The sequence below is a fragment of the Schizophyllum commune genome (assembly GCF_000143185.2).
Source record: "Schizophyllum commune H4-8 unplaced genomic scaffold SCHCOscaffold_8, whole genome shotgun sequence".
NCBI lineage: Eukaryota > Fungi > Basidiomycota > Agaricomycetes > Agaricales > Schizophyllaceae > Schizophyllum > Schizophyllum commune.
In genome coordinates, this window is record NW_026089545.1 from 1954611 (window position 1) to 1974072 (window position 19462).

A 19462-nucleotide genomic window follows, 5' to 3' on the forward strand; every position below is an offset into this window, starting at 1 on the left:
CGATCGATCAGTCGAGCGCACGTGGAGTCCATCATCAGCGGCATTATTCCCGTTTTGGGACGGCGCATTGTTTCTTAATCCTGAACAGGACACGTGCGGCCATGGGGCGGTGCGACAGGATCCGCGGCGCAGTGCATTACGCAGCCCTCGGCGGCGGGGAGCGTATAAGGCAACTGGAGAGACACGTCGTCGCTCAGTACCTTTCTTGTCCTTGACCATCATGGTGAGCAGCGAGATGATTCTTTGGACTGCGCTGACCATCGCCTAGGCTCAGACTCCCGATATGAAGACCGTCGACAGCCCGCCACCGTATGAGTACGCTTCGGAGGAGGCGCCCAAGAGTGCGTCTGCTACATTTAGCATGCCTCCCACTACTCACTCTCAGTCTGCAGACCCGCCTCCCGTCGACGTGAAGCACCCGGAGGGACCGCAAGCGTCATCTTCCGTGCCCTTCATGACTGCCGGGCCCTCACATATCCCGCACGCGGGACCTAGCCAGCCCCAGGTGTACTACTACATGGACCCGCAGACGGGCAACCAGATTGCCTCTCTCCTCCCTCCTGATCACCCCGAGATGATCTGCCTGCGCGAGGGCCAGCATATCACTAGGACCTCTTTCGGAGTGCTCGGTTCGTCATCTTCCTATGCCTTCTCCCATTCAGCGACTAAACTTCTTATGCAGGTATCATCGCCGCTGTCCTCTGGTTCCCTCTCGGTGTGGGTTTGTGCTTGGTAGACCGGCGCACCACTTGCACCCGTTGCGGGACTGTTTTGCACAACGGTGTCTGCAACTGAGCGGTCGTTCTCACTCTCCATCCTCTCCCCGCTCATCATGGTTATGACTATCTCTACGGACTTCGTGCGTGTAATATGAACATTCTCTCTCTTGTGTAATACGAGGCTCTGCCGCCATTCTGCAGACATCGATGTTGTGAACAATGGCATGTCACCCTTCGGGCAATGTCAACGAAAAAGTAGATGTGTTGCAAAGCTAATGGTACAGATTCCGCAATGCTAATAGTACAGGGTGGCAGACTACTACCTAGCGCTGACCGTAAGACTTCGTCTCGTATTTGCCTGCATGTTCTGATTAGCATTTCTTCTAGATACACTTGCAATGATTAACCACTTACCCGTCCCGACGATGATGTTCGCCGGATCCTGCGGCTTGCCCTCAAAGTAGTTCTGCAAGATCTGGCGCGTCCCGTCCGCATAGCGCTTCTGCGCGTCCAGCGTCGTGCCCGAGTAGTGCGGGACCATCCCGTTCCCCCCACCCAGCGGGTTCTTCATCGTCCGCCAGATGTGGTCCTTGGGCGCGGGCTGCACGTTCCACACGTCGCCCGAGTACCCGTTGATCTTGCCCGACTTGAGCGCCTCCGCGATGGCGTCCTTGTCGCAGATGGCGCCGCGCGCGGTGTTGACGATCCACGCGCCGGTCTTGAAGTGCTGGAGGAGGTCGCGGTTGATGAGACCCTTCGTGCCGGGGTGCAGCGGGGCGTTGACGGTGAGGACGTCAAGCTGGGAGACGAACTCCTTCAGGTCCTCGACACGGCGGGCGCCCAAATCCTTGTTCGCTTCTTATAACGGTGTGTCAGCTGTGTCTACCTAGAATTTTAGTTCTGAACTTACCAGCAGGCAGCGGGTTGTAGTCATAGTACAGCAGCTCCTTGCACCCGAAGGGCTTGAGGCGCTGCAAGATGCGGTGGCCGATGCGACCCGCGCCGAGCGTCCCGACGACCTTGTTCTCGAGGTCGAACGCGTTGCGCGCCACCTCTGACACATTCCAGTCCCCGCGCTCAATCATCTCATGCGCTGGCACGAAGTTGCGCACGAGCGCGAGAATGGACATCACGGCGTGCTCAGCGACTGAGGTGACGTTCGACCCGGTGACCTCGAGCACCTGGATCTTGTGGTCGACCTTGGAATTGAAGAGCCATGTCAGGAGGGGCAGCTAAGACAAGGAAGTGCGGGACCACATACTGCGGCATCAAGGTCAATGTGGTCGGAGCCCACGCCAGCGGTGACACAGAGCTTGAGGTTCTTCGCCTATGGGGGAGAGATGACCAGGTGAGCGAGGAGATACTATTGAAGCGGCCCGCATTGCTCACCTGCTCAATGAGGTCGCGCGTGAGGTATCCAGGATGGAATGGGGTGGTGATAACGACCTCCGCGTCCTTCAGGTTCTTCTGGAAGACGCTGTTGGGCCCCTCCTTGTCGTCGGTCACTGCGAAGGTTGGTGAGGCCGGGCACGCTATATGCGCGCGATGCGAGCGCACCGATGAACTCGTGGCCCTGTGACTTGAGCCAGCTGCTGATACCGAGCTGGGGGAGGTGATCAGGACCCATCGCGACGCGACTGAGCGCGGTACGCACCTGGTTCTCAACAGTACCGAGGAGACGCGGCTCCTGGCGCGCAGCCTCGAGACCCTTGTAAAGGACGGCGAGAACCTTCATGATTGGTGAGTGCTGGCTGTGGTGGAGGAGAGGTAGTTGAGAGAATGGAGGTGAGGGGGGAGCCTGCCCGCCTTATATACGCCCGTCATATGAGGCGCGCCAGGCTTGCTTCCGCCCCGTCCACAGGCTTCCGCGCTGTCGATGATGACATGCGCTAATCCAAAATAGGCACGCGCCCCGATGTCCACCGAAGTCGAGCAAGTCGCGTGACCGCGCGCCTGCCTTACCGGGCGCGCTCGCGGACGATGTCGGCGCACGCGCACGCGCGCACCTTCAGTTACCCCGGGTGCGCCACCTCTTCTGCACCCTTCCTGAGAAAGCTCACCCTATTCCCACCCGCTGTCCGCCGACTGTGCCTCTCTTTACCCGGCTAGCTTCTCTGAATCAGCATGCGATGCTGCTGTGCTCCCGGCCCCAGCCCGGCATTCATGTTCCCCCGAATATCGCTGGTCACCCGACTCTCGCCAGCTGGAGGCGAACACTCGCGCCTACAGCCACCTGATGCTCGTCCCGTAACCCTCCATTAGGACGCGGCGAAAAGGCGGGTCATGCGTCCGCGAAGTCGTCCTGGGTCTCACGGCGGGCCATCTCGGGACAGGCGACGCCCTCCTCGGCCTGGTACCCTCGCGACGCCGCCAACACACGGGCAACGACGCTGCTGACTACTGACGCGCCCTTACGTCGATGTGTCCCGATTCGGACTCTCAACCGTACAACCGACACGCTGCGCACCGGGGTGGCTATTCTCGGTGGGAGGGTCATAGTTCTGACCTTGGCTTTTTTCCATCCCGTTCCACTCCAGTGACCTAGTTCACACTTACTGACAACCCTCCAGTTCTGCGAAATTCTATCGCGCTCCGACGAGATCTGGCTTCGCTCATTTTGGCGTCAAGACCAGCTGCCAGTCGAATTTCCCCCATTCAATTTATTATAATGCATTGTACGTTCTTTTCTCGCGCCGCGCTACCTATACCTGTAGGGTCAGGACCGCTATCAGTAGGTATGTAAGTACTATACGACATGGCCACGTACTTCTTCGCCGTCAGGGGTCCGTATTTGCAGAATGCCGCCTTCGCGCGTTATGGGGAGCAACTCGCGCACCCTATGGGCGAACGCAGTGCACTTCCTCTTTCCCTCGTGCCACTCGTCGATCTCGAATGACACTTGCGCCAACCCATGCGATTTCACAATAAGCCTCTCTAGCGCGGCCCAATTCATCTTCTTATCCAAACTCTCGAACCACTCATCCTCGGTTGCGTCGAGGAAGACGTGGATGGTGATTGTCCGGAGTACTGGCGCTGAGAGGACGAATGACAGAAGCCGCAGCAACCCTTCTCCTATGCTGCGTAGGTACAGCGACGAGACGTCGATGCCCTCTACACGGACTGAACGAAATTTGGCGATGCTGAGATGTGCGAAGTCGAGCTTTGTCCCTGAGAATATATATCATCAGTTGAGTCGGCCATATTGAGCGTTGTCTCTGCGTACAATTTCGGGCCAAGTCCCGGGGGTTGAGGAAGATCGCTAGCGACGTCAGCTTCTCGCCAGACATGGACAAGTAGTCGCCAAAGGGCGTCGTTGTCCCGGCGACGTCAGCCACGCGCAGGCTGACACCGACGTGTTCCAAAGGCGGGGGTCGGCGGAGCGAAGATAACCAACCAAATAAGCGCTGGGGAACGCTGGGATCTCTGCTGCTGCTGTATCCACCATCATAGCATTCCACTGAGCGAAGCTTTGCTAACACGCGCTCGTCCTGCTGTGGTGGCGCCTCGTCGAAGTCGGTCACGAAGATATAGGCAAGAGTCAGATTTTGAAGGTTCGGCAGCGCGGACACCGTCGATGTGAGGGCTGAGAAGGTGCCGAATGCCGCGTCGTGCAGGCTGAGGTCGGTGATGCCTGGCAGACGGGAGACGTACGGTCCCATGTCGCTCAGTCGATAAGTCTGAACCGTCCATTCCAAGCGCAAAGACGTGATGTTCGGAAAGCTCTGCGCACATTCGATGGCCCTCAGCACCTCCGTGCCAAGCGATGAAGCATTGCTAATAGTGACTTGGCGCACATAAGGAATTATGGTGCGAACAGATGAGTCCAGGAGAGAGGCGAAGGGGATAAGGGAAATGGCAGGTCCGCCGAACATGTTGAGCTTCACAGCAGCGAAGGTGCGCTGGCGGCTTGCGCATATCAGCGCACGGCATACGAGCGCAACGTTGAGCTGCGTCCGCCTGTCGCAGAGACCGACTATGAGCTCCAGGATCTCCAATGGCAAACGAGGAGATGCGGTCCCCGGCTCTCGGGGCGTTGCTTGGACATCCAATTGAAGCCGAGGAGTCAACGAGGGCTGTCGCATTACTATTAGTGAGGAGTGGTCAGAGCAGGTCGGGCTTAGTGTCTCCAACGTACCTTATTCGTTCTCAGACCCAACAGGTGGCCAGGATTGACGAAGATGAGGGGGAAGAGTAGGCGCTACCACGTGCCAGCGCCATCGGACGCAGTCAATGGCTTGATTGCGGTCATTTACATTGAAAAGGATAGATCAGGACTGGGAGCAGCTGCATGTGAAGCGTGAAACTCGAATGACACATTCATTGCGCGCACAACATTGGGGAACAAACATCGTATAGTACAGAAAAAGCATACAAGGTTGAACTCGTCATCCGTCGGTCTCCCTTCCTCTAACCCCCAAAAAGCAAGCCAAGGTAGAAGTCGAAGTGAATAAGATAAGCGTGCGCACAGTGGGCACGTAAAGGTAGTCCGTGTCGGCCCCTCCCTCCTCCGCCGCTCCTGGCAAGGAGTTCATGGCGGCATCTCCTCGCGAAAAAGTTCATGGGTGGCAGTTGAACGAATAGGATATACGTCTGCCTATGAGATAGTCAGCGATCATGGACATTGGGACGGATGGGTAGCGCGCACCATTCAACGCGTCGACGAACTGATCAAACGCGGGTCGGTCGCGCTCATGCGACGACGCAGTAGACACCGGTCGTGCCGCCGCCGCTCTCGAAGTCCTCGGGGACATTGACGATCTCCTCGATGTCCGGGATGGCAGCCATGCTGAAAGCGTCCATTGGTGTAGATTGACGGGGTCGGCTGAAGGACGAGGAGTCGGAGGTGAAGGTCCCGAAGGAGGCCGCTGTGTGAGACGGCGGGTGGGGTAGCTGGACGTAGGACGGATGTCTGCTGCCGTATGAGGTTCTGCGGTCGGGCTTATATACTCGTCACCGCTCTTCCGGCACGCGAAGCCACAGGGCAACATTGCACACGGCGCGCGCTCTTCCTATTGTTCTCGAGACCCAGAAAGGTGATATTGCGCCCTCGAAGTCAAATCTCGGGCTCTCGATGTCGCCTTCGCGGGACGGAAGGCGCACCCGAGGCCCTTGGTAGACAATAAGAGGTAGTGTGAACCGGTAGAGCGTGCCTTCCATCGCTTACGAAGCGGGACCGTCATAGCGAGCGAAAACAATAAGATCGAGAAATAGTCCGAGACCAGGTACGGAGGAGGGCAAAAGACAATAAGGATTCATTCTCGGTCCTTGGCCCGGCGACGTTTTCTATATCTTGCTTTGTCTCCGTGCTCGCTGGACCGAGGCATCTGTATCCCGATGGCTGATTATCCTCGGGAATTCCAAGAGCGGCTCCCCGGTTCGAAAAGTTGAGCTGTCAGTGTGTCTGTGGTATTTGGCGTGCTTGGCTGAGGAACAACAAGTAGGAGCACATCGATGACCCGAGGACAGGGCCTGTAGCGTAAAATTCGTCCTGATTTGAGACTGGCGCTTGGAGGAAGCCGAAGCCAAAGCAAGACAAGAGGAAGTACGAGGTTGAGATCAACCTCGTCTGCTGGTGCCGCGCCGGTGATCGCCGACATGTGGCGCGGGAATCACCTTCCTGATCCCTTCCTTCAGGCTTTCCCAGTCTGCAAAAGGCTACCGCAATGTGCAGTAGAAGTTTCAGTAAAAGGACTTTGGATAGTACATCGTTCTTTGCTTCTACTAATGTACAACATGCATCATGGTAAGTACAACACTACGCCCTTCAGGGCTTAACCAAATACAACATAAACTTCAGGTCCCCGATCTCCTGCTCTTCCTCAATGAGCGTCTGCTTGCCCTCTTTCCTCGCCTTCACATCGACGAGATCGCCCCCGAGTGTCTTCTTGATCATCTCCGGATACTGGCCTATCGCATCGACAAGCTCGGCACCCAGGCCCTCGCCCAGCCCGTAGAACATCTCCACATCGTCAGTCGCCTGCAAGCCGGCCTTCTTCCGCAACTTCTGCACGCGGTTCATCACTTCGCGCGCATACCACTCGCCCTGCAGCTCCGGGTGCACCTGGATGTCGAGGCGCACGACGACGTCGTTGTCGCTGTGCGTGTCGAACTGGCCCTGGCCCTCGAGCTCGAGGTACCGCTGTACAGTGAGGTCGCCTTTGACGAGCTCGATGCCGTCGACAACGAGGGTGCCGGTCTCGACGTAAGACTTGATGTCATCGCTGGGAACGTTTGGCAGTGCGTTCTTGACGCGACCGAGATCTTTGCGCAGTTTGCGACCGAGGACGGCCCAGTCTGCGACGGCGCGATAGCGCACGCCGGAGAGGGACTCGTCGGAGCTGAAGATGATGTCGCGCACGTTCAGCTCAGACTCGATGTATCTTCGTAATGGCTTGACGTCCTCGATGTATTGTGTCTCCGGGTGGAAGATGAGGAGCTCCTTGAGCGGCGTCTAGACACGCTATCAGTACTGCACTCCGATGAAAGGCTGTTCCTGCGCACCTTCAATGACAAGTTATTCTTCTCGCGCAGATATCTTGTCAGCTCAATGACGGATTGCATTCTCTTGACCTGCCGCTCGATGTCGCTGTCGAAGTACTCCTCCTTCACTTCGGGGAAGCTGAGGAAGTGCACGGAACGAGTATCCGGCAAGCTCGGGTCCTCCGGGATGAAGGGCCGCAACGCCTGGTAGATGTTTTCTGTCATGAATGGCGTGTACGAAGACTGCTTTGTGATCAGCAACTTGTCAAACTTCGGAACTCGACACGACTGACCAACGTCCGACACAACGTGAACAGCGCCTCAAACAGCGTATTGAGTGCCGACACCGTATCCTCCTTTCCGTTCTCGCCCTTCAGCCGTTTCCGGTTGAACCGAATGTACCAGTTCGTCAACTCGTCGATGAGCCCGAGCAATCGCGGGATGATTGTGTACAGCCGGTACGCCGCCATCTCCTCGCGCACGAGCTTGATGAGTGACTGGCAGCGGGCAAGAATCCAACGGTCCATGATATTGTTCGGCAGCGGCGCATGCGCGTTGTACTTGAACTCGGCGCCAGTAGTTTTGGTGAGCAGGGCGGAGTGCCCGAGGAAGAAGCGGAAGGAGTTGAGCCAGGGAAGGAGGACCTTGGAGACGACCTCGCGCACGCCGTCTTCGCGGAAGCGCAGGTTGTCGCCGCGGACGACGGGGGAGTTGACGAGGTACATTCTGACGTTTTGTGTTAGGAGACAGTTACAACGAAGCGGATTGTGCGTTTACCGGGTGGCATCCGCTCCGTATGTGTCGAGAATGTGGTTAGGGTCCGGGTAGTTGCGCAAGCTCTTGCTCATCTTCTTGCCGTCGCTTCAAAGTTCGTTGAATTTTTGTACGATAGTCCGAGCGGAAAGGACACTTACGCAGCAAGCACCAAGCCGTGCGTGATGAGGTTTTGCCATGGCGCTGAACCGAAGAGATGCGTCGACAATACGAGCAAGGTGTAGAACCACCCTCTTGTCTGGTCGATACCTTCACAGACGAAATGCGCCGGGAAACAGCTCTTGAACAGGTCCTTGTTTTCGAAGGGGTAGTGGATCTGGGCGTATGGCATGCTGTAAGGACGAGTCAGATGCCTGTACTGGAGACATAAAAAATAGACAGACCTGCCAGACTCAAACCAACAATCGAAGACCTCTTCGACTCGTCTCAAGACGCCCTTGCCCTGCTTCGAGGGGATGGTGATGTGGTCGATCTTGTCGCGATGCAAGTCGGTGATCCCGGTGACACCTGATAACCTCTCCAGCTCCTCCACTGAGCCAACACAGACGATCTAAGAACGTGTTAGCAAAGTCCATGTAATAGTGCTAGAGCAAATACCTCCTGCATGTCCTCACTCGCCCACAAGGGGATCGGCGTGCCCCAGTACCGATTCCGTGACACGTTCCAGTCGCGGGCGTTCGCCAACCAGTTCGCGAATCGGTGGTCACCCACGCTCTGCGGAACCCTGTCATCTCTTCAGCATCTCGCCACACAACACCGCGAAGTATTAAGCCCACCATCGCGTCTTCCTGTTATTTTCCACCAACTGGTCCACAATTGGCGACACCTTCACGAACCACACCGGGATCGCGCGGTAGATCAGCGGTGTTCCCGAACGCCAGCAGTAAGGATAGCTATGCTTGAGCGTGCTCTGCACAATGAGGCGGCCCTTCGCCTTGAGCGCCTTCTGTATCGCGCTGTCCGCGGCCTTGACGTGCTGGCCCTCGAAGTCCGGTACCTCGTGAGTGAAGCGGCCGACGTCGTCAATTGGGCAGGGCGGAAGCTCGTCGGGGCGGATGACTTCGTGCGCGATGGCGACACGGTGATCATCTTCGCCGAAGGCGGGGGCCTGGTGGACGATACCGGTACCGTCGGCGTTTGTGACGTATTTGTCGACAAGGACGCGGAAGGCACGGTCTTCGTACTGATAGAAACATGTCAGCAATTTACTGAAGACTAAAGAAGATATCATACCTGCTCGGTGAAGTACTCGAACAGCGGCACGTAGCGCCAGCCTTTCAAGTCAATACCCTTCCACTCGCCGAGCTTCTTGTACTTGGCCTTCTTCGGGTCCTTGTATAGCGTGCGTAGCAGATCCTGGTGAATGATGAAGTTCTGGTCGCGCTCCTGGTCGTGGATCTTGATGTAGGTGTAATCCGGGTGCACGCAAAGCGCCAGATTGGATGGTAATGTCCACGGCGTAGTCGTCCATGCTAGGAAAGACGTCGTTGGGTCATCGACGAGTGGGAAGGAGACAGTGACTACACTGGATCAGCATACAGTTGCAGTCGTGTCCGCTGCTGGCTCACCTGCAGGATCATTCACATCCCTGTAGTCCATCTGCGCCTCGAAATTGGAAAGGGGGGTGTTCAGACCGGTCGAGTAGGGCATGACGCGCAGCCCATGGTACACAAGCCCTTTCTTGAACAACTCGCTGAACGCCCACCACACACTCTCCATAAACGTCGTGTTCAGCGTCTTGTAGTCGTTGTCGAAATCGATCCAGCGGCCCATACGCTCGACTGTCGCGCGCCACTCGCTCGAGTAACGCATGACGATGGACCGGCACTCGGCGTTGTACTTGTCGATCCCCATCTTCATCACGTCGTCCTTTCCGCGGATGTTGAAGCGCTTGTCGATGTCCTGCTCGACGGGGAGACCGTGCGTGTCCCACCCGAAGCGACGAATGACGTGATAGCCGTTCGTCGAGGCGTGTCGGGTGACAATGTCCTGTGCACTGGGTTCAGCACTATCGCGGGTCAGAGTCAACGGCGAACGCACCTTCACCGTACCCGCGAGCAAATGCCCGTAGTGCGGGAGGCCAGTCGCGAACGGGGGCCCATCGTAGAACGAGAACTCGGGCTTGCCCTCAGTGAGCTTCAAGCTCGTCTGGAACGCGTCGATTTCTCTCCAGAACTGAATAATCTTCTCCTCTTCCTTGGGGAATTCGAAGGGGGCGGAGACTGAGGGTAAAGGCGAGCGCTTAGTCGGCTTCACAGTGAGAGTAAGCAGTGTACTCACTGTCATGCGCCGGAAACGACATGGTGGCGAGAGGTGACCTCGCAGAATGTCGATCGCTGTGTAATCGGACGCAGGAGACGATGGCGCGCACTCGCCTGCACCGAGATGGATCAGTGCGATCAGTGACTCGATCGCCTTCTCACGCCTCATTTATGTATGACCAACCCTGCCTTTCGCCCTGTCCTGGTCCTACTCGTCTCTGACATGCGGAAGTCCACATAAATCTGCCATACATGGTATACAATTTCTGGTCTAAGTCTTGTTTGTACTATACATTTGCTCCAAGCCAGGACATCACTACCGACAACAGGATGAAGAACACGCGAATCGTGTTTGTCCGTATGCACCCATCCTCCGTCATCAGCTAGCCTGCTCTAGTGCAGCGAGAAGGAAATAGATAATCGTACAGTAAGTGATTGGATATTGAATGGCGACGACGATGTACTGGGTTGAGACAGGGTATTATACACGTACGCGTCGCAGGAACACCCGACGACCCGCCTGCATTCCGGATGCAAGGCGAGCGCCGTCGGGCGCAGTAGATGTATGTAGTGCGATCGGACAGACGTAACGATGACGGTGTGAGAGCGAAGCGAGCGTGCAGGCAGTTTGGTAACTTGGGGCGTCCGGGGCCGCCGGGGCGCCCCGCCGCTCACAGAGCACGGAGACGCGCCACACTTGGGCGGCGTCCGCACGCGTCTCGGAGAATTTGGGGAGGGGCAAGTCTCTAGGGCGCACGCGTACGGACGACATCGACACAGGCCCACCAGCGGAGGCCAAGGACGCGAGCCATCGGCGTGGAGGGGTAAGAGGTTCGAGAAGACGTTGTTCGCAGGTGCCGCAGTAAGCATGCAGTAGAAGACAGCTTGCGAATTACACCGAGTGCGGCACGCCCTCCTCGCCGTTGGGTTGTGAAGGCGGCGCCTTCTGAGCATCGCGGTAGGCCAAAGCGGTGGTGACCCAAGCTGGCATGTCAACCTTGCTCTCGGCGTCGTTGACGATCCATGGGTGGTTCTGGTGACTCGTGAGGATCGTGAGCGGACTGGAGTAGGATGGACTCACCAAGAGCTGCGTGTAGCTTGCACGCATGCTCGGGTGCTTGTCTAAGCAACGAGCAACGAATTCCCGAGCCACTGACGAGTATTTGTCTTCCGGTAATTCTGGTGGGTCGCCATGAATGATGGCTGTCAACTGCGAGAAGACGTTCTCGTAGGCCTCGGGAGGGTACGGATATCGACCAATGCCAATCTCAACGATGGTCAGGCCAAGTGACCACACGTCGGAAGATACGCTGTAGGTCGCATCGCCTTGACCTCGTGATTCACCCTGTATGCGCTCAGGCTACGATGCGCGGCGTCAGTAGTCGTACGACTGCCATAGTTACGATGCACGTACCGCCATGTAGCTTTGGCAGCCGATATTGGTCTTCGCCAGGGACTTATTCAACTGACCAGACACTCCAAAATCGCATAGCTTCACATCCCCTCGCGTGTTAATCAAGATGTTGGTTGGCTTTACGTCTGCAAGATGGTTAGCGCCACTTCCGCAGCTACAATGAGGAACGTGTACCTCGATGTATGACGTTCAGCTCGTCCTTCAGGAACTTCAAACCCCGCACGGTGCAAGCCGCCACCCGTGCCAGCACGTCTTCCGGCACACCTGCGGCCTCGAGTTTGTCCATGCTACCGGCGTCCATATACTCCATGCAGTAGTAAACGCAAGATTCGATGAAGAAAGCGCCGTAGAACTCGACGATTTCTGGCGCGACGGCGCGATTGAGAACATCCAGCTCCATGATGATCGCATCTAATCTTGCCTTGTCGAGCTCCAGTCGAATTTCCTGGTACGCAATGTCACGATGCGTATCACAGCGTCAACGGCGAAACGTACCTTCATCGCCATCGTCACGTTCGTTGGCCTATGAAGGACCTTCTTGACTGCGCCGTATGCGCCTTTGCCTAGTTCATCCTGGAGTTCCATTTGGCCCATGTTGATCGAGTACGTGGATCCGTTGGCGAAATTGACGCCGGATGCGTGGAGGATTGCCTTTCCTGAGAAATTGAGCCGTCCAGAAGGATCGCTGCGATGGAAGTAAGTAGCCGGCCGATCGCGAAGGCGGACGCACGACGCACACGATGCGCGAAAAATTCGCGAAGGGGCTGGCCATGTGCGATTTTCGAGGCGGATCATTGGCAAGGGTGGGACGGCCTGCGCCGAGGCCGGCGTTGAGGGCGCCAGACATGGACTCGACGGCGTGAGGGATGTCGCGCACGTTGAGGTTGGGCTTTGCGCGCCGCCCGGCAAGGCCAGGCGGCTTCGATCCGCGGCCAAGGTTCTGGACCACACTGTCTGAGTTGGCTGGGCGAAGAGCAGGATGTAGGCCGTCGTGAGAACCGAGGCTTACGCCTTGAAGGGCAGCTGTGGTAGCGTCGACATTGGGATTGTTGCGCTGTGCGTTCTGTGGGCATGCTGTCAGCGATGGATGCGACATTATGTCAATCAGACAGTGCGCACGTTTGCCAGCTTCTGTGCAAGCGAGGGCGGGATGGCGGGAGTCTTGCTGCCTGCGCCTGCGCGATTGAGCTGAAGAAGGCGATTTCCGGGAGGCTGGGCTGGCGGAGGGCGGCGGCGGATGGGATCCTGGGGCGGAGCAGACATGGTGGGCGGAGGAAAGACGCGAGTGGGCGACGATGAGCGCGACAGCCGGACGACGGCGTTCTGCTCACTGACAGAGGGGAAAGTGAAGAAGCGATGCGGATGACCTCATCCATTGCACTCGCGACCCAAATACATGTCAACACCATCAGCTGCATCCCGCGTGGCGTCCTTCTGCCTTTCACCAACACCATGGTCCACGTCAAGTGGGGAAGAGAGAAGTGAGCAACTGCGCTGCGTCCCTGGAAAGCGTCTAACCGCGTCAGGCTCTCGTTTCAGCTCCCAGACCCCAGCACAAGGCTGGGTGACATCCGCCAGAGCATCGCCGAATACACTCATCTTCCGCCCAATGCATTCAAGCTCGTCCACTCGGGCGTCGTCATGAAAGACGACAATGCTCCCAGTACGTCGCAGCCTCCGTCCCCCACGTATTCTAGCTGACTTTCGCAGTCTCCGCCTACCACATCAAGCCAAACTCGACGATCGCCGTCATCGGCACCGCGGACGCGCCACCCAGCGCGCCTGCCCAACAGGCCAAGCCCAAGCCCGCCCCGCCTCGCTCGGAGCAATCCACCATCAACCAGATCCAGTCCGAGATGCAAAATGTCCGGTCCTCGCTCGGGCGCGACCTCGAGACCCTTTTGGGCTCGCTGCCCCAATACCATACCGCTGGCGACAACAAGGCCTTCATGGACCGCGAGCACCTCCGCCTCGGCGAGCTCCTGCTGCAGTCCCTGCTACGGCTCGATGGGATCAATGCGGAGAGCGAGTGGCAGGATGCGCGGCGCGAGCGCAAGGAGAGCGTGCGCGAGGTGCAGGGTCTGCTCGATCGCCTGGATGGCGCATGGCAGAACCGGGGAAACTGATGTGCTGTCGTTCTTCCGATGGTAAGGCGGCGACTTCAGCTAGTTTTCATACCAGCATTATAACTTATTGATCGACCCAGTATAGACGATAGACACATCTAGTTCCATTATAATACAGCCTATACAGGTGATAGATGACAGACGTACTGTCAATGCAGCTTGTGGTGTGATACATCTGGAACCTCGCAGCCTGAGTATAGGTGACCGCTTGCCCGGTACCGCCTGCATGACGCTGAAATCGGCGGGTCTCGCGTCGGGCTACATACGAGCTCAAGTGGCGGAGCGATGCGCTTGAGACATCATGAACGCTCACGACATGATATCCTGTCGACCTTGGCAAATCAGCACATCGTCGATACGTCCGCAAGCAAAGTACTCACATCGTGAATCTGTCCCTCACTTCTTCGTAGACCCAAACCCTCCAAAGCCCATCATCTTCGCCATCTCATCGTCCGGCCCGCCACTCTCCTCTATCAGTTGCATTCTAGCAGCTTCTTTTGCCTGTTGCTTTGCCTTCTTCTTCTCCTCCCGCTCGGCCTGCTGCTTCGCCTTGATTTCGGCCAGCCGTTGATCGAAATCGTACGCCTTCTGCGTGGAGGCGGCGCGTGTTTGTTCACGGAGGAAGGCAATTCGCCTGCGAACTTGTTCGAGGGAGGAGCGTTCGATATTTGTTGTTTGGCCAAGGGCACGAAGATCTTAAAATGTGATAAAAGTGGTGCGTAGAGTGTGAAGAGGGGGGAGTGTGATGTAAAGGGTGTGTATGGGGAGGTAGGAGGGAAATAAGTTCGTCAGCACCCTTCTCAGTTATGGAAGGTAGGCCACACTCACGCGCTCTTGAGTTTATGTGGTCCAGATATCCTGTACTATCCTTATAGTTCCTCTGACATGTCTCGCAATAGAAACCGGGTTGTCCTGGCCCCCGGTTCGACAGGTTCTGTACGACCATGGTCTTGCCCAAGTTCTTGTCCAGATTCAAATCATGTTCGCGGCGCTGAGCCAGCTGCGTCGGCTTCGGCTGGTCCTTCGAGGGGGCGCTCTTTCGTGGGCGTTTGCCTGAAAGTGCATAAAAGTGCTGGTCAATTGAGGTGTAGTATACAACGAAGTGGATGCACGCACCTTGCTTCAACCGCTCCTCGTTCTCCTTCGCACGTTCCGCTTCCTCAGCGTCGCGCTTCTTGGCCTTCTCAGCATACTCAGCCGTATCCCACTTCCTGCGAAAGTCCGTATCTTTGGCGTTGCTGGCCATTGTGCAGTGAGCTGGCCGGACTCGGTGATGGTGAGGAGCAACGGACGAGCGCCTACTTTCGGACCGAACTCGCGGGAGCGCCACATATTGATGGCGGACAACGTGATCGCGTGGGGTGGCGCACGGCGGTGGTTTGGCTGCGGACTTGTTCACTATGGACGTGGACATCGATGGCTGGACTCTCGTCCTCCCGCTGCCGTTCAGAGCGCTGCTGCTCATTGGCGTCGGCATCCTCGCCTGGGCGACGAACCTCCATGGCCTCTACTACTTCCGCATCGACGCAGCTACCGCCCTCGACCTCCGCCCGCACAGTGCCGCCAGCCCGCTCCCCGCCACGCACGACCACCCCCCTCCCCCACAGGCTCTCTATGCGCCCATCTATAGACTCTTTGTCAGCTACGCGACCTGGTGTTTTGCGTGCTGGTTCGTATTCTATGCGCTGTCGCGTGGAGACCCCGTACGTGTCGACGTGTACGGGTGGATCCCGGCGTTCTGCACGTTAGGAGTGCTGCTCGTACTGTTTGCGCCAGTGGAGATTTTCGAGAAGACTCAAAGAGCACGATTCGTTCGGTGCGTGCATGGACTCACTGTCCCTCGATCACGAACTAAAGCTGTACGGACGTAGCGCGCTCCGCCGCATCATGTTCCCCCCTGCGCCCAAGTACCACAATGCGCCCCGAATACACTTTGCCGACGTCATCCTCGCCGATATCCTTACATCCTTTGCGAAGGTGTTTGTCGACATCTACTTTTGCCTCTGCCAGCTATTGGCCTCAGGCGGTAGCTTGCTTTTCGTTCCATCGCAGACAGGGTGGACGCGATGGATCGCGCCGACTATCATGAGGCAAGTAAGACTCATCCATGGTCCAACATTCTATCTGATCATTATTCAGCATCCCCTACCTCATTCGATTTCGACAATGTCTGGTCGAGTATTCCGGGGATACATCAAATCCAAGGCCGCTCTACAACGCTCTGAAGTACTTCTCATCTTTCCCCGTACTTTTCCTTTCCGCGGCGCAACCCCTCATTGGCGCCGCGAAGCAGGGCAAGGAGGTCGGGCACGAGACATGGCACGGCGAGCACTTGCTTTTCCGTCTATGGTTAGTCCAACGCAGCATTTACTCGCGATCTCAGCCTGACCTACATTTAGGGTTCTAGCAGCGCTCGTAAACTCACTTTACTCGTACTGGTGGGACGTCAGTAATGATTGGGGGTTCGCCCTTCTCAAGCCAACCCCTCCTGATCCAACGACGCGTCTACCCCGGCGCCTAGTCCTTCCCCATCTACACAGCGGCGTTCCGCTCATCGACGACGCGGGTCGTTCCCTCTCACCTGAGGCCGTTCGCAACTACGGTCACACCCGTACATTCTCCGCCGGCCATCGACGTACAAACTCGCTCTCCGCTTCGCCTGGCGGATGGCTGGTCTCCCGCCTGCGCCCCACACTCCTCTTCCCGCGGCCCAAACTCACCTACGGCACGCTCCTCATCGTGAACCTCATCCTTCGCCTTTCGTGGAGCGCAAAACTGTCGCCGCACCTGCACCGCGCGCTCGACGGTGGGACGCACACCCGCTTCGGGGACGCGGTGCACATGGGAGTGTGGGTGCTCGAGCTCGCGGAGATCGTGCGGCGGTGGCTGTGGGTCTTCGTGCGCGTTGAGTGGGAGCTGATACGGAAAGGGGAGACGCCATCCGGGGGCAGTGTGCGCGAGGATCCCGCGCTGGAGGCAGAGGACTACGGCGAGGCCGGGCTTGATAGGCTACGGGCGGATGCGCCAGGCGACGTTCTGTTCAAGGACGACGATCTCTTGAGCACGGAATCGAGCGAGTTCGAGCTGGTGGCTCCCGCGAGAAGACCTTTATGACAGTGCACGACCTTGACTTTCTTGGCTATGGTACATAGCTTATATTCATGTACGCGACGATGGACAATTCGTGCTACGCTACATAATGAATGCTGGCTATAGGAAGTGAGTGCGATGGGTCCGCTCGGGTTCCGAGCTGCGTGTATGCGCGTCAAGAAATAAGATAATAGGGTGAGCTATGGTATGTATTGGCTCAGTAGCCTCAAGAAATTAGTGCAACTAAGCGACGTCAGCTGTCCGTTGCTGTCCGTCTGTGCCCTACGATATACAAGCGAGTGGATGAGGGAACTCAGATTCTGGCCAAGGCTAGCTAGTTCGTAGTGATATGTGTATAGTCGGATGCGGAGCCAGTAAACGCAAAGTGAGATTCCCCGGGGTAGTGCGTTGACTTCCATTCATCGTATCCATCGGCGGTGTAGGGGTAATGATTTGGATGGTCTGCGTACGCCGCTTCTGCTGGCCATGAGCAGCAATGTCCAGGGGTGTCGATCTTCCACGGGTAATATTCAGCGTTCGGCAGAGAAGATGGGTGTGGGTACTCTTCCGGGGCGCCGTATGGGGTGTATCGTGCAGGAGTTGTCCTATAGGCCGGCGCGACGCCGAGATGATCGCGGTGGTCGGCCTGGGGTGCACAGAAAGGAGCCTCGGGCATATCGAGACTTGCCTGCATCGCTGCGAGGCCGTAGCTGTGCATCTGAGAACGGCCCTGTTGCGCACCGTAGGGCTCCAGATCGTACGCGTGCTGTGGCCAGCCTGCCGCGTTCTGGTATGGGGTACCCCAGGTGGGATGTTGTCCATAACAAGAGCTGCGCGAGGAGTCTGTGAAGTGCTCGAGGCTCTGGCTCGTCGCGCCGCCCGTGCACGCCGTGGACATCCCCTCGCCCTCGTCCGCCAGCGCCGCGTCGCCACTTCTCGGTAACAGCGCCCTATCTTGGTCGCCGATTAGTGGGAAGGCTCGAGGACCAGGGTGTACGGGCTGTGGTGCCGCGACGGGCGGCGCTACGTTGGTGTACATGGGCAAGGCTGACGTATCAGGAGGGGGAGCGACAGACGCCGCCGACGCCTCGGATGAGCTAGATGCTGAGGTCGCTCGATAGGGTCGTCGTTCCGGCGCTTGAGCATAGTGGGCGGTTGCGTATGCATGACGAGGGTATGCCGCAGAACGCAGGCTGAGATGGACGTCGCGCGGCCCGCTCGTCGAGGCTAGTGGCGCGACAGGGGACGCAGACAGACTGATGTCTTTGGCCTTCGGCTGCGGGGTTTTCTTCCCGCGCCGTCGGGGAGCCCGCCACGGTTGATACCATCCGGGCGGTACCTGTCGTGGGAGACAGGCGAGAGCTTCGACGCCCAATAACCGGGCGTCGATTTGGGCGCAGGTCGAGGAGTACGCGACAATATAGCACTTGCGCGGTGCTTCCACGCCGCCTACACGCATGAGGGCGGAGTATGTGCGCTTGATGAGAGGCGGCCCGCTGAAAGCAAAACGGCGAAGACAGAAACGAGGCCCGACATGAGTTGAGGTAGCATGACGGATGGAAATACGTACCTTTCCCCCTCTTCGAACTTTTGGTTGTACTTGAGGAAGCCATCAGCGCCACCACGAGAGGGGCCCCAACGCATGCCTACAACGCCCTCAGTCGCAGAAAAACATGGACCGGCGAAGTTTTCTCACCGTCCGTCCAGCGTTCCAGGCATGTCTGAACAACTTACGATGAGCGACCAGGGGAAGCCGAGCAGTAAAGTTTCACCAACCTCGCTCAGACCCCGCTGATTTTGTTCTTCCCAAACGTAGACGTTGCCGGGCTTGATACCATCTCGACCACGCTGGTCCAGCCGATGCCTAACCATGTGCAAGCCGGCAACCTGTGTCGCATGAAGGACAAGAGTTGCCTCTTCCCCGTTTCTATCCAATACCCGTCAGAATGATCGCAACTCGTCCTTGGGAGGCACGCACCGCAGATATACGCCCTCGAGCGTCGGACTAGGATCGCGCGCAGCCATAGCTGTGAAGGATCGTTGAGGCGCGGGCTCCTCCTATATCACGGCGACGAGAAGAGGGACGGGAATGAAGGGAGCGTCGCACCCATAAATACCCCGTGCCCCGATCTTCACAGTCGTCCCGCCACGAGTCCCCTCACTGGAGCTAAAGTGAGCCAATACGCGTGGGCGACAGCGCCCATGGGTTCAGTTTTGTCACGCGCGGAGGCCCTTGTACGGTTCAGAAGTCCTGGTGCAATCGAGATCTGCGGCGCGACAGCCGTGCGTCGTATTCGTGTACACAACGCAAGGCACATCCACCGAATCCGTTGGAAATCGGTGAACGGCATAGCTAGCGCGTGGGCATACTTTTTTGGCAGGTTAGCTACGGGTTCTGATGGTGAGGCATCGGACTCACATCGTCTTGCCGGCCAAGCCCTCATGCGGCGAACGGTGGGACGCGTCGGCGAGTATACGGCACAACGAAGAGACCCTGTTCAATTAGTCTGGGAACGAAGAGCGGAAATTGAAGGCGTGCGAAGGATCGATATCTAAAGAATTGAGCGGATTTTGAGAGAGGGCAGCCTCATTGCTTGA

General features: G+C 57.5%; 10 protein-coding genes across 10 annotated transcripts; 3 read left to right on the forward strand and 7 right to left on the reverse strand.

Moving 5' to 3' along the window:
• Window positions 1–80: 80 nt before the first annotated feature.
• SCHCODRAFT_02632607 (uncharacterized protein) lies at window positions 81–1043 on the forward strand. Its single transcript, XM_003030387.2, has 4 exons — window positions 81–223; window positions 269–341; window positions 393–629; window positions 683–1043. The coding sequence occupies exons 1-4, from the start codon at window positions 221–223 to the stop codon at window positions 793–795; spliced, it is 426 nt and encodes a 141-aa protein (XP_003030433.1). The 5' UTR covers window positions 81–220; the 3' UTR covers window positions 796–1043.
• SCHCODRAFT_02632611 (uncharacterized protein) lies at window positions 962–2520 on the reverse strand. The gene is made up of 7 exons (XM_003029971.2): window positions 2374–2520; window positions 2277–2322; window positions 2109–2224; window positions 1981–2046; window positions 1630–1918; window positions 1134–1577; window positions 962–1077 (listed from the first exon to the last, which is right to left on the reverse strand). Exons 1-7 carry the CDS (start codon window positions 2452–2454, stop codon window positions 1043–1045), a joined length of 1077 nt encoding a protein of 358 aa, XP_003030017.1. The 5' UTR covers window positions 2455–2520; the 3' UTR covers window positions 962–1042.
• Window positions 2521–3201: 681 nt separating this feature from the next.
• On the reverse strand, window positions 3202–4917 carry SCHCODRAFT_02632618 (uncharacterized protein). The gene is made up of 3 exons (XM_050345720.1): window positions 4855–4917; window positions 3943–4803; window positions 3202–3887 (listed from the first exon to the last, which is right to left on the reverse strand). Exons 2-3 carry the CDS (start codon window positions 4799–4801, stop codon window positions 3466–3468), a joined length of 1281 nt encoding a protein of 426 aa, XP_050199343.1. The 5' UTR covers window positions 4802–4803; window positions 4855–4917; the 3' UTR covers window positions 3202–3465.
• A 491-nt stretch (window positions 4918–5408) lies between these two features.
• On the reverse strand, window positions 5409–5899 carry SCHCODRAFT_02703224 (uncharacterized protein; the record flags this gene model as incomplete). The annotated part of the gene is made up of 2 exons (XM_050346970.1): window positions 5409–5628; window positions 5820–5899. 2 exons carry the CDS (start codon window positions 5897–5899, stop codon window positions 5409–5411), a joined length of 300 nt encoding a protein of 99 aa, XP_050199344.1.
• Window positions 5900–6367: 468 nt separating this feature from the next.
• SCHCODRAFT_02632622 (uncharacterized protein) lies at window positions 6368–10341 on the reverse strand. The gene is made up of 12 exons (XM_003029969.2): window positions 10254–10341; window positions 10014–10195; window positions 9542–9962; window positions 9207–9493; window positions 8750–9156; window positions 8571–8697; window positions 8357–8523; window positions 8114–8305; window positions 7977–8060; window positions 7493–7925; window positions 7221–7442; window positions 6368–7170 (listed from the first exon to the last, which is right to left on the reverse strand). Exons 1-12 carry the CDS (start codon window positions 10273–10275, stop codon window positions 6484–6486), a joined length of 3231 nt encoding a protein of 1076 aa, XP_003030015.1. The 5' UTR covers window positions 10276–10341; the 3' UTR covers window positions 6368–6483.
• Window positions 10342–11126: 785 nt separating this feature from the next.
• SCHCODRAFT_02669819 (kinase-like protein) lies at window positions 11127–12242 on the reverse strand (the record flags this gene model as incomplete). Its single annotated transcript, XM_003029968.1, has 5 exons — window positions 11127–11267; window positions 11316–11594; window positions 11649–11773; window positions 11823–12093; window positions 12144–12242. The coding sequence occupies 5 exons, from the start codon at window positions 12240–12242 to the stop codon at window positions 11127–11129; spliced, it is 915 nt and encodes a 304-aa protein (XP_003030014.1).
• An 833-nt stretch (window positions 12243–13075) lies between these two features.
• SCHCODRAFT_02632629 (uncharacterized protein) lies at window positions 13076–14235 on the forward strand. Its single transcript, XM_050345721.1, has 4 exons — window positions 13076–13129; window positions 13175–13311; window positions 13359–14104; window positions 14153–14235. The coding sequence occupies exons 1-3, from the start codon at window positions 13101–13103 to the stop codon at window positions 13772–13774; spliced, it is 582 nt and encodes a 193-aa protein (XP_050199345.1). The 5' UTR covers window positions 13076–13100; the 3' UTR covers window positions 13775–14104; window positions 14153–14235.
• SCHCODRAFT_011542 (uncharacterized protein) lies at window positions 13858–15051 on the reverse strand. The gene is made up of 4 exons (XM_003029967.1): window positions 14891–15051; window positions 14603–14827; window positions 14155–14469; window positions 13858–14106 (listed from the first exon to the last, which is right to left on the reverse strand). The coding sequence occupies exons 1-3, from the start codon at window positions 15018–15020 to the stop codon at window positions 14171–14173; spliced, it is 654 nt and encodes a 217-aa protein (XP_003030013.1). The 5' UTR covers window positions 15021–15051; the 3' UTR covers window positions 13858–14106; window positions 14155–14170.
• A 116-nt stretch (window positions 15052–15167) lies between these two features.
• Window positions 15168–16888, forward strand: SCHCODRAFT_01214615 (EXS-domain-containing protein; the record flags this gene model as incomplete). Its single annotated transcript, XM_050341261.1, has 4 exons — window positions 15168–15590; window positions 15646–15864; window positions 15914–16123; window positions 16174–16888. Exons 1-4 carry the CDS (start codon window positions 15175–15177, stop codon window positions 16886–16888), a joined length of 1560 nt encoding a protein of 519 aa, XP_050199346.1. The 5' UTR covers window positions 15168–15174.
• A 155-nt stretch (window positions 16889–17043) lies between these two features.
• Window positions 17044–19296, reverse strand: SCHCODRAFT_02351537 (uncharacterized protein). The gene is made up of 7 exons (XM_003029966.3): window positions 19284–19296; window positions 18972–19233; window positions 18843–18891; window positions 18641–18791; window positions 18561–18585; window positions 18435–18510; window positions 17044–18360 (listed from the first exon to the last, which is right to left on the reverse strand). Exons 2-7 carry the CDS (start codon window positions 18973–18975, stop codon window positions 17199–17201), a joined length of 1467 nt encoding a protein of 488 aa, XP_003030012.2. The 5' UTR covers window positions 18976–19233; window positions 19284–19296; the 3' UTR covers window positions 17044–17198.
• Between the last annotated feature and the right edge of the window lie 166 nt (window positions 19297–19462).

Bases quoted from the DNA above. Each gene is read 5' to 3' on its own strand.
- SCHCODRAFT_02632618 (XM_050345720.1), bottom strand. From the start codon at position 4,801: ATGCGACAGCCCTCGTTGACTCCTCGGCTTCAATTGGATGTCCAAGCA. The intron at 3,888-3,942 runs GTACGCAGAGAC...ATATATTCTCAG, and splicing joins CCGGGACTTGGCCCGAAATT to GGACAAAGCTCGACTTCGCA.
- SCHCODRAFT_011542 (XM_003029967.1), bottom strand. From the start codon at position 15,020: ATGGCCAGCAACGCCAAAGATACGGACTTTCGCAGGAAGTGGGATACG. The intron at 14,828-14,890 runs GTGCGTGCATCC...ATGCACTTTCAG, and splicing joins CGAGGAGCGGTTGAAGCAAG to GCAAACGCCCACGAAAGAGC. The intron at 14,470-14,602 runs GTGAGTGTGGCC...TCACATTTTAAG, and splicing joins CCACATAAACTCAAGAGCGC to ATCTTCGTGCCCTTGGCCAA.
- SCHCODRAFT_02632629 (XM_050345721.1), top strand. From the start codon at position 13,101: ATGGTCCACGTCAAGTGGGGAAGAGAGAA. The intron at 13,130-13,174 runs GTGAGCAACTGC...TAACCGCGTCAG, and splicing joins GTCAAGTGGGGAAGAGAGAA to GCTCTCGTTTCAGCTCCCAG. The intron at 13,312-13,358 runs GTACGTCGCAGC...TGACTTTCGCAG, and splicing joins GAAAGACGACAATGCTCCCA to TCTCCGCCTACCACATCAAG.
- SCHCODRAFT_02632622 (XM_003029969.2), bottom strand. From the start codon at position 10,275: ATGTCGTTTCCGGCGCATGACA. The intron at 10,196-10,253 runs GTGAGTACACTG...CTTTACCCTCAG, and splicing joins GTCGTTTCCGGCGCATGACA to TCTCCGCCCCCTTCGAATTC. The intron at 7,171-7,220 runs GTGCGCAGGAAC...TAGCGTGTCTAG, and splicing joins AGAATAACTTGTCATTGAAG to ACGCCGCTCAAGGAGCTCCT.
- SCHCODRAFT_02632607 (XM_003030387.2), top strand. The intron at 342-392 runs GTGCGTCTGCTA...CTCAGTCTGCAG, and splicing joins TTCGGAGGAGGCGCCCAAGA to ACCCGCCTCCCGTCGACGTG. The intron at 630-682 runs GTTCGTCATCTT...CTTCTTATGCAG, and splicing joins GACCTCTTTCGGAGTGCTCG to GTATCATCGCCGCTGTCCTC.
- SCHCODRAFT_02351537 (XM_003029966.3), bottom strand. The intron at 18,511-18,560 runs GTGAGAAAACTT...AGGGCGTTGTAG, and splicing joins CCTGGAACGCTGGACGGACG to GCATGCGTTGGGGCCCCTCT. The intron at 18,361-18,434 runs GTACGTATTTCC...TTTTGCTTTCAG, and splicing joins AAGTTCGAAGAGGGGGAAAG to CGGGCCGCCTCTCATCAAGC.
- SCHCODRAFT_02632611 (XM_003029971.2), bottom strand. From the start codon at position 2,454: ATGAAGGTTCTCGCCGTCCTTTACAAGGGTCTCGAGGCTGCGCGCCAG. The intron at 1,578-1,629 runs GTAAGTTCAGAA...CACCGTTATAAG, and splicing joins CTACAACCCGCTGCCTGCTG to AAGCGAACAAGGATTTGGGC. The intron at 1,078-1,133 runs GTAAGTGGTTAA...CAGAACATGCAG, and splicing joins GAACATCATCGTCGGGACGG to GCAAATACGAGACGAAGTCT.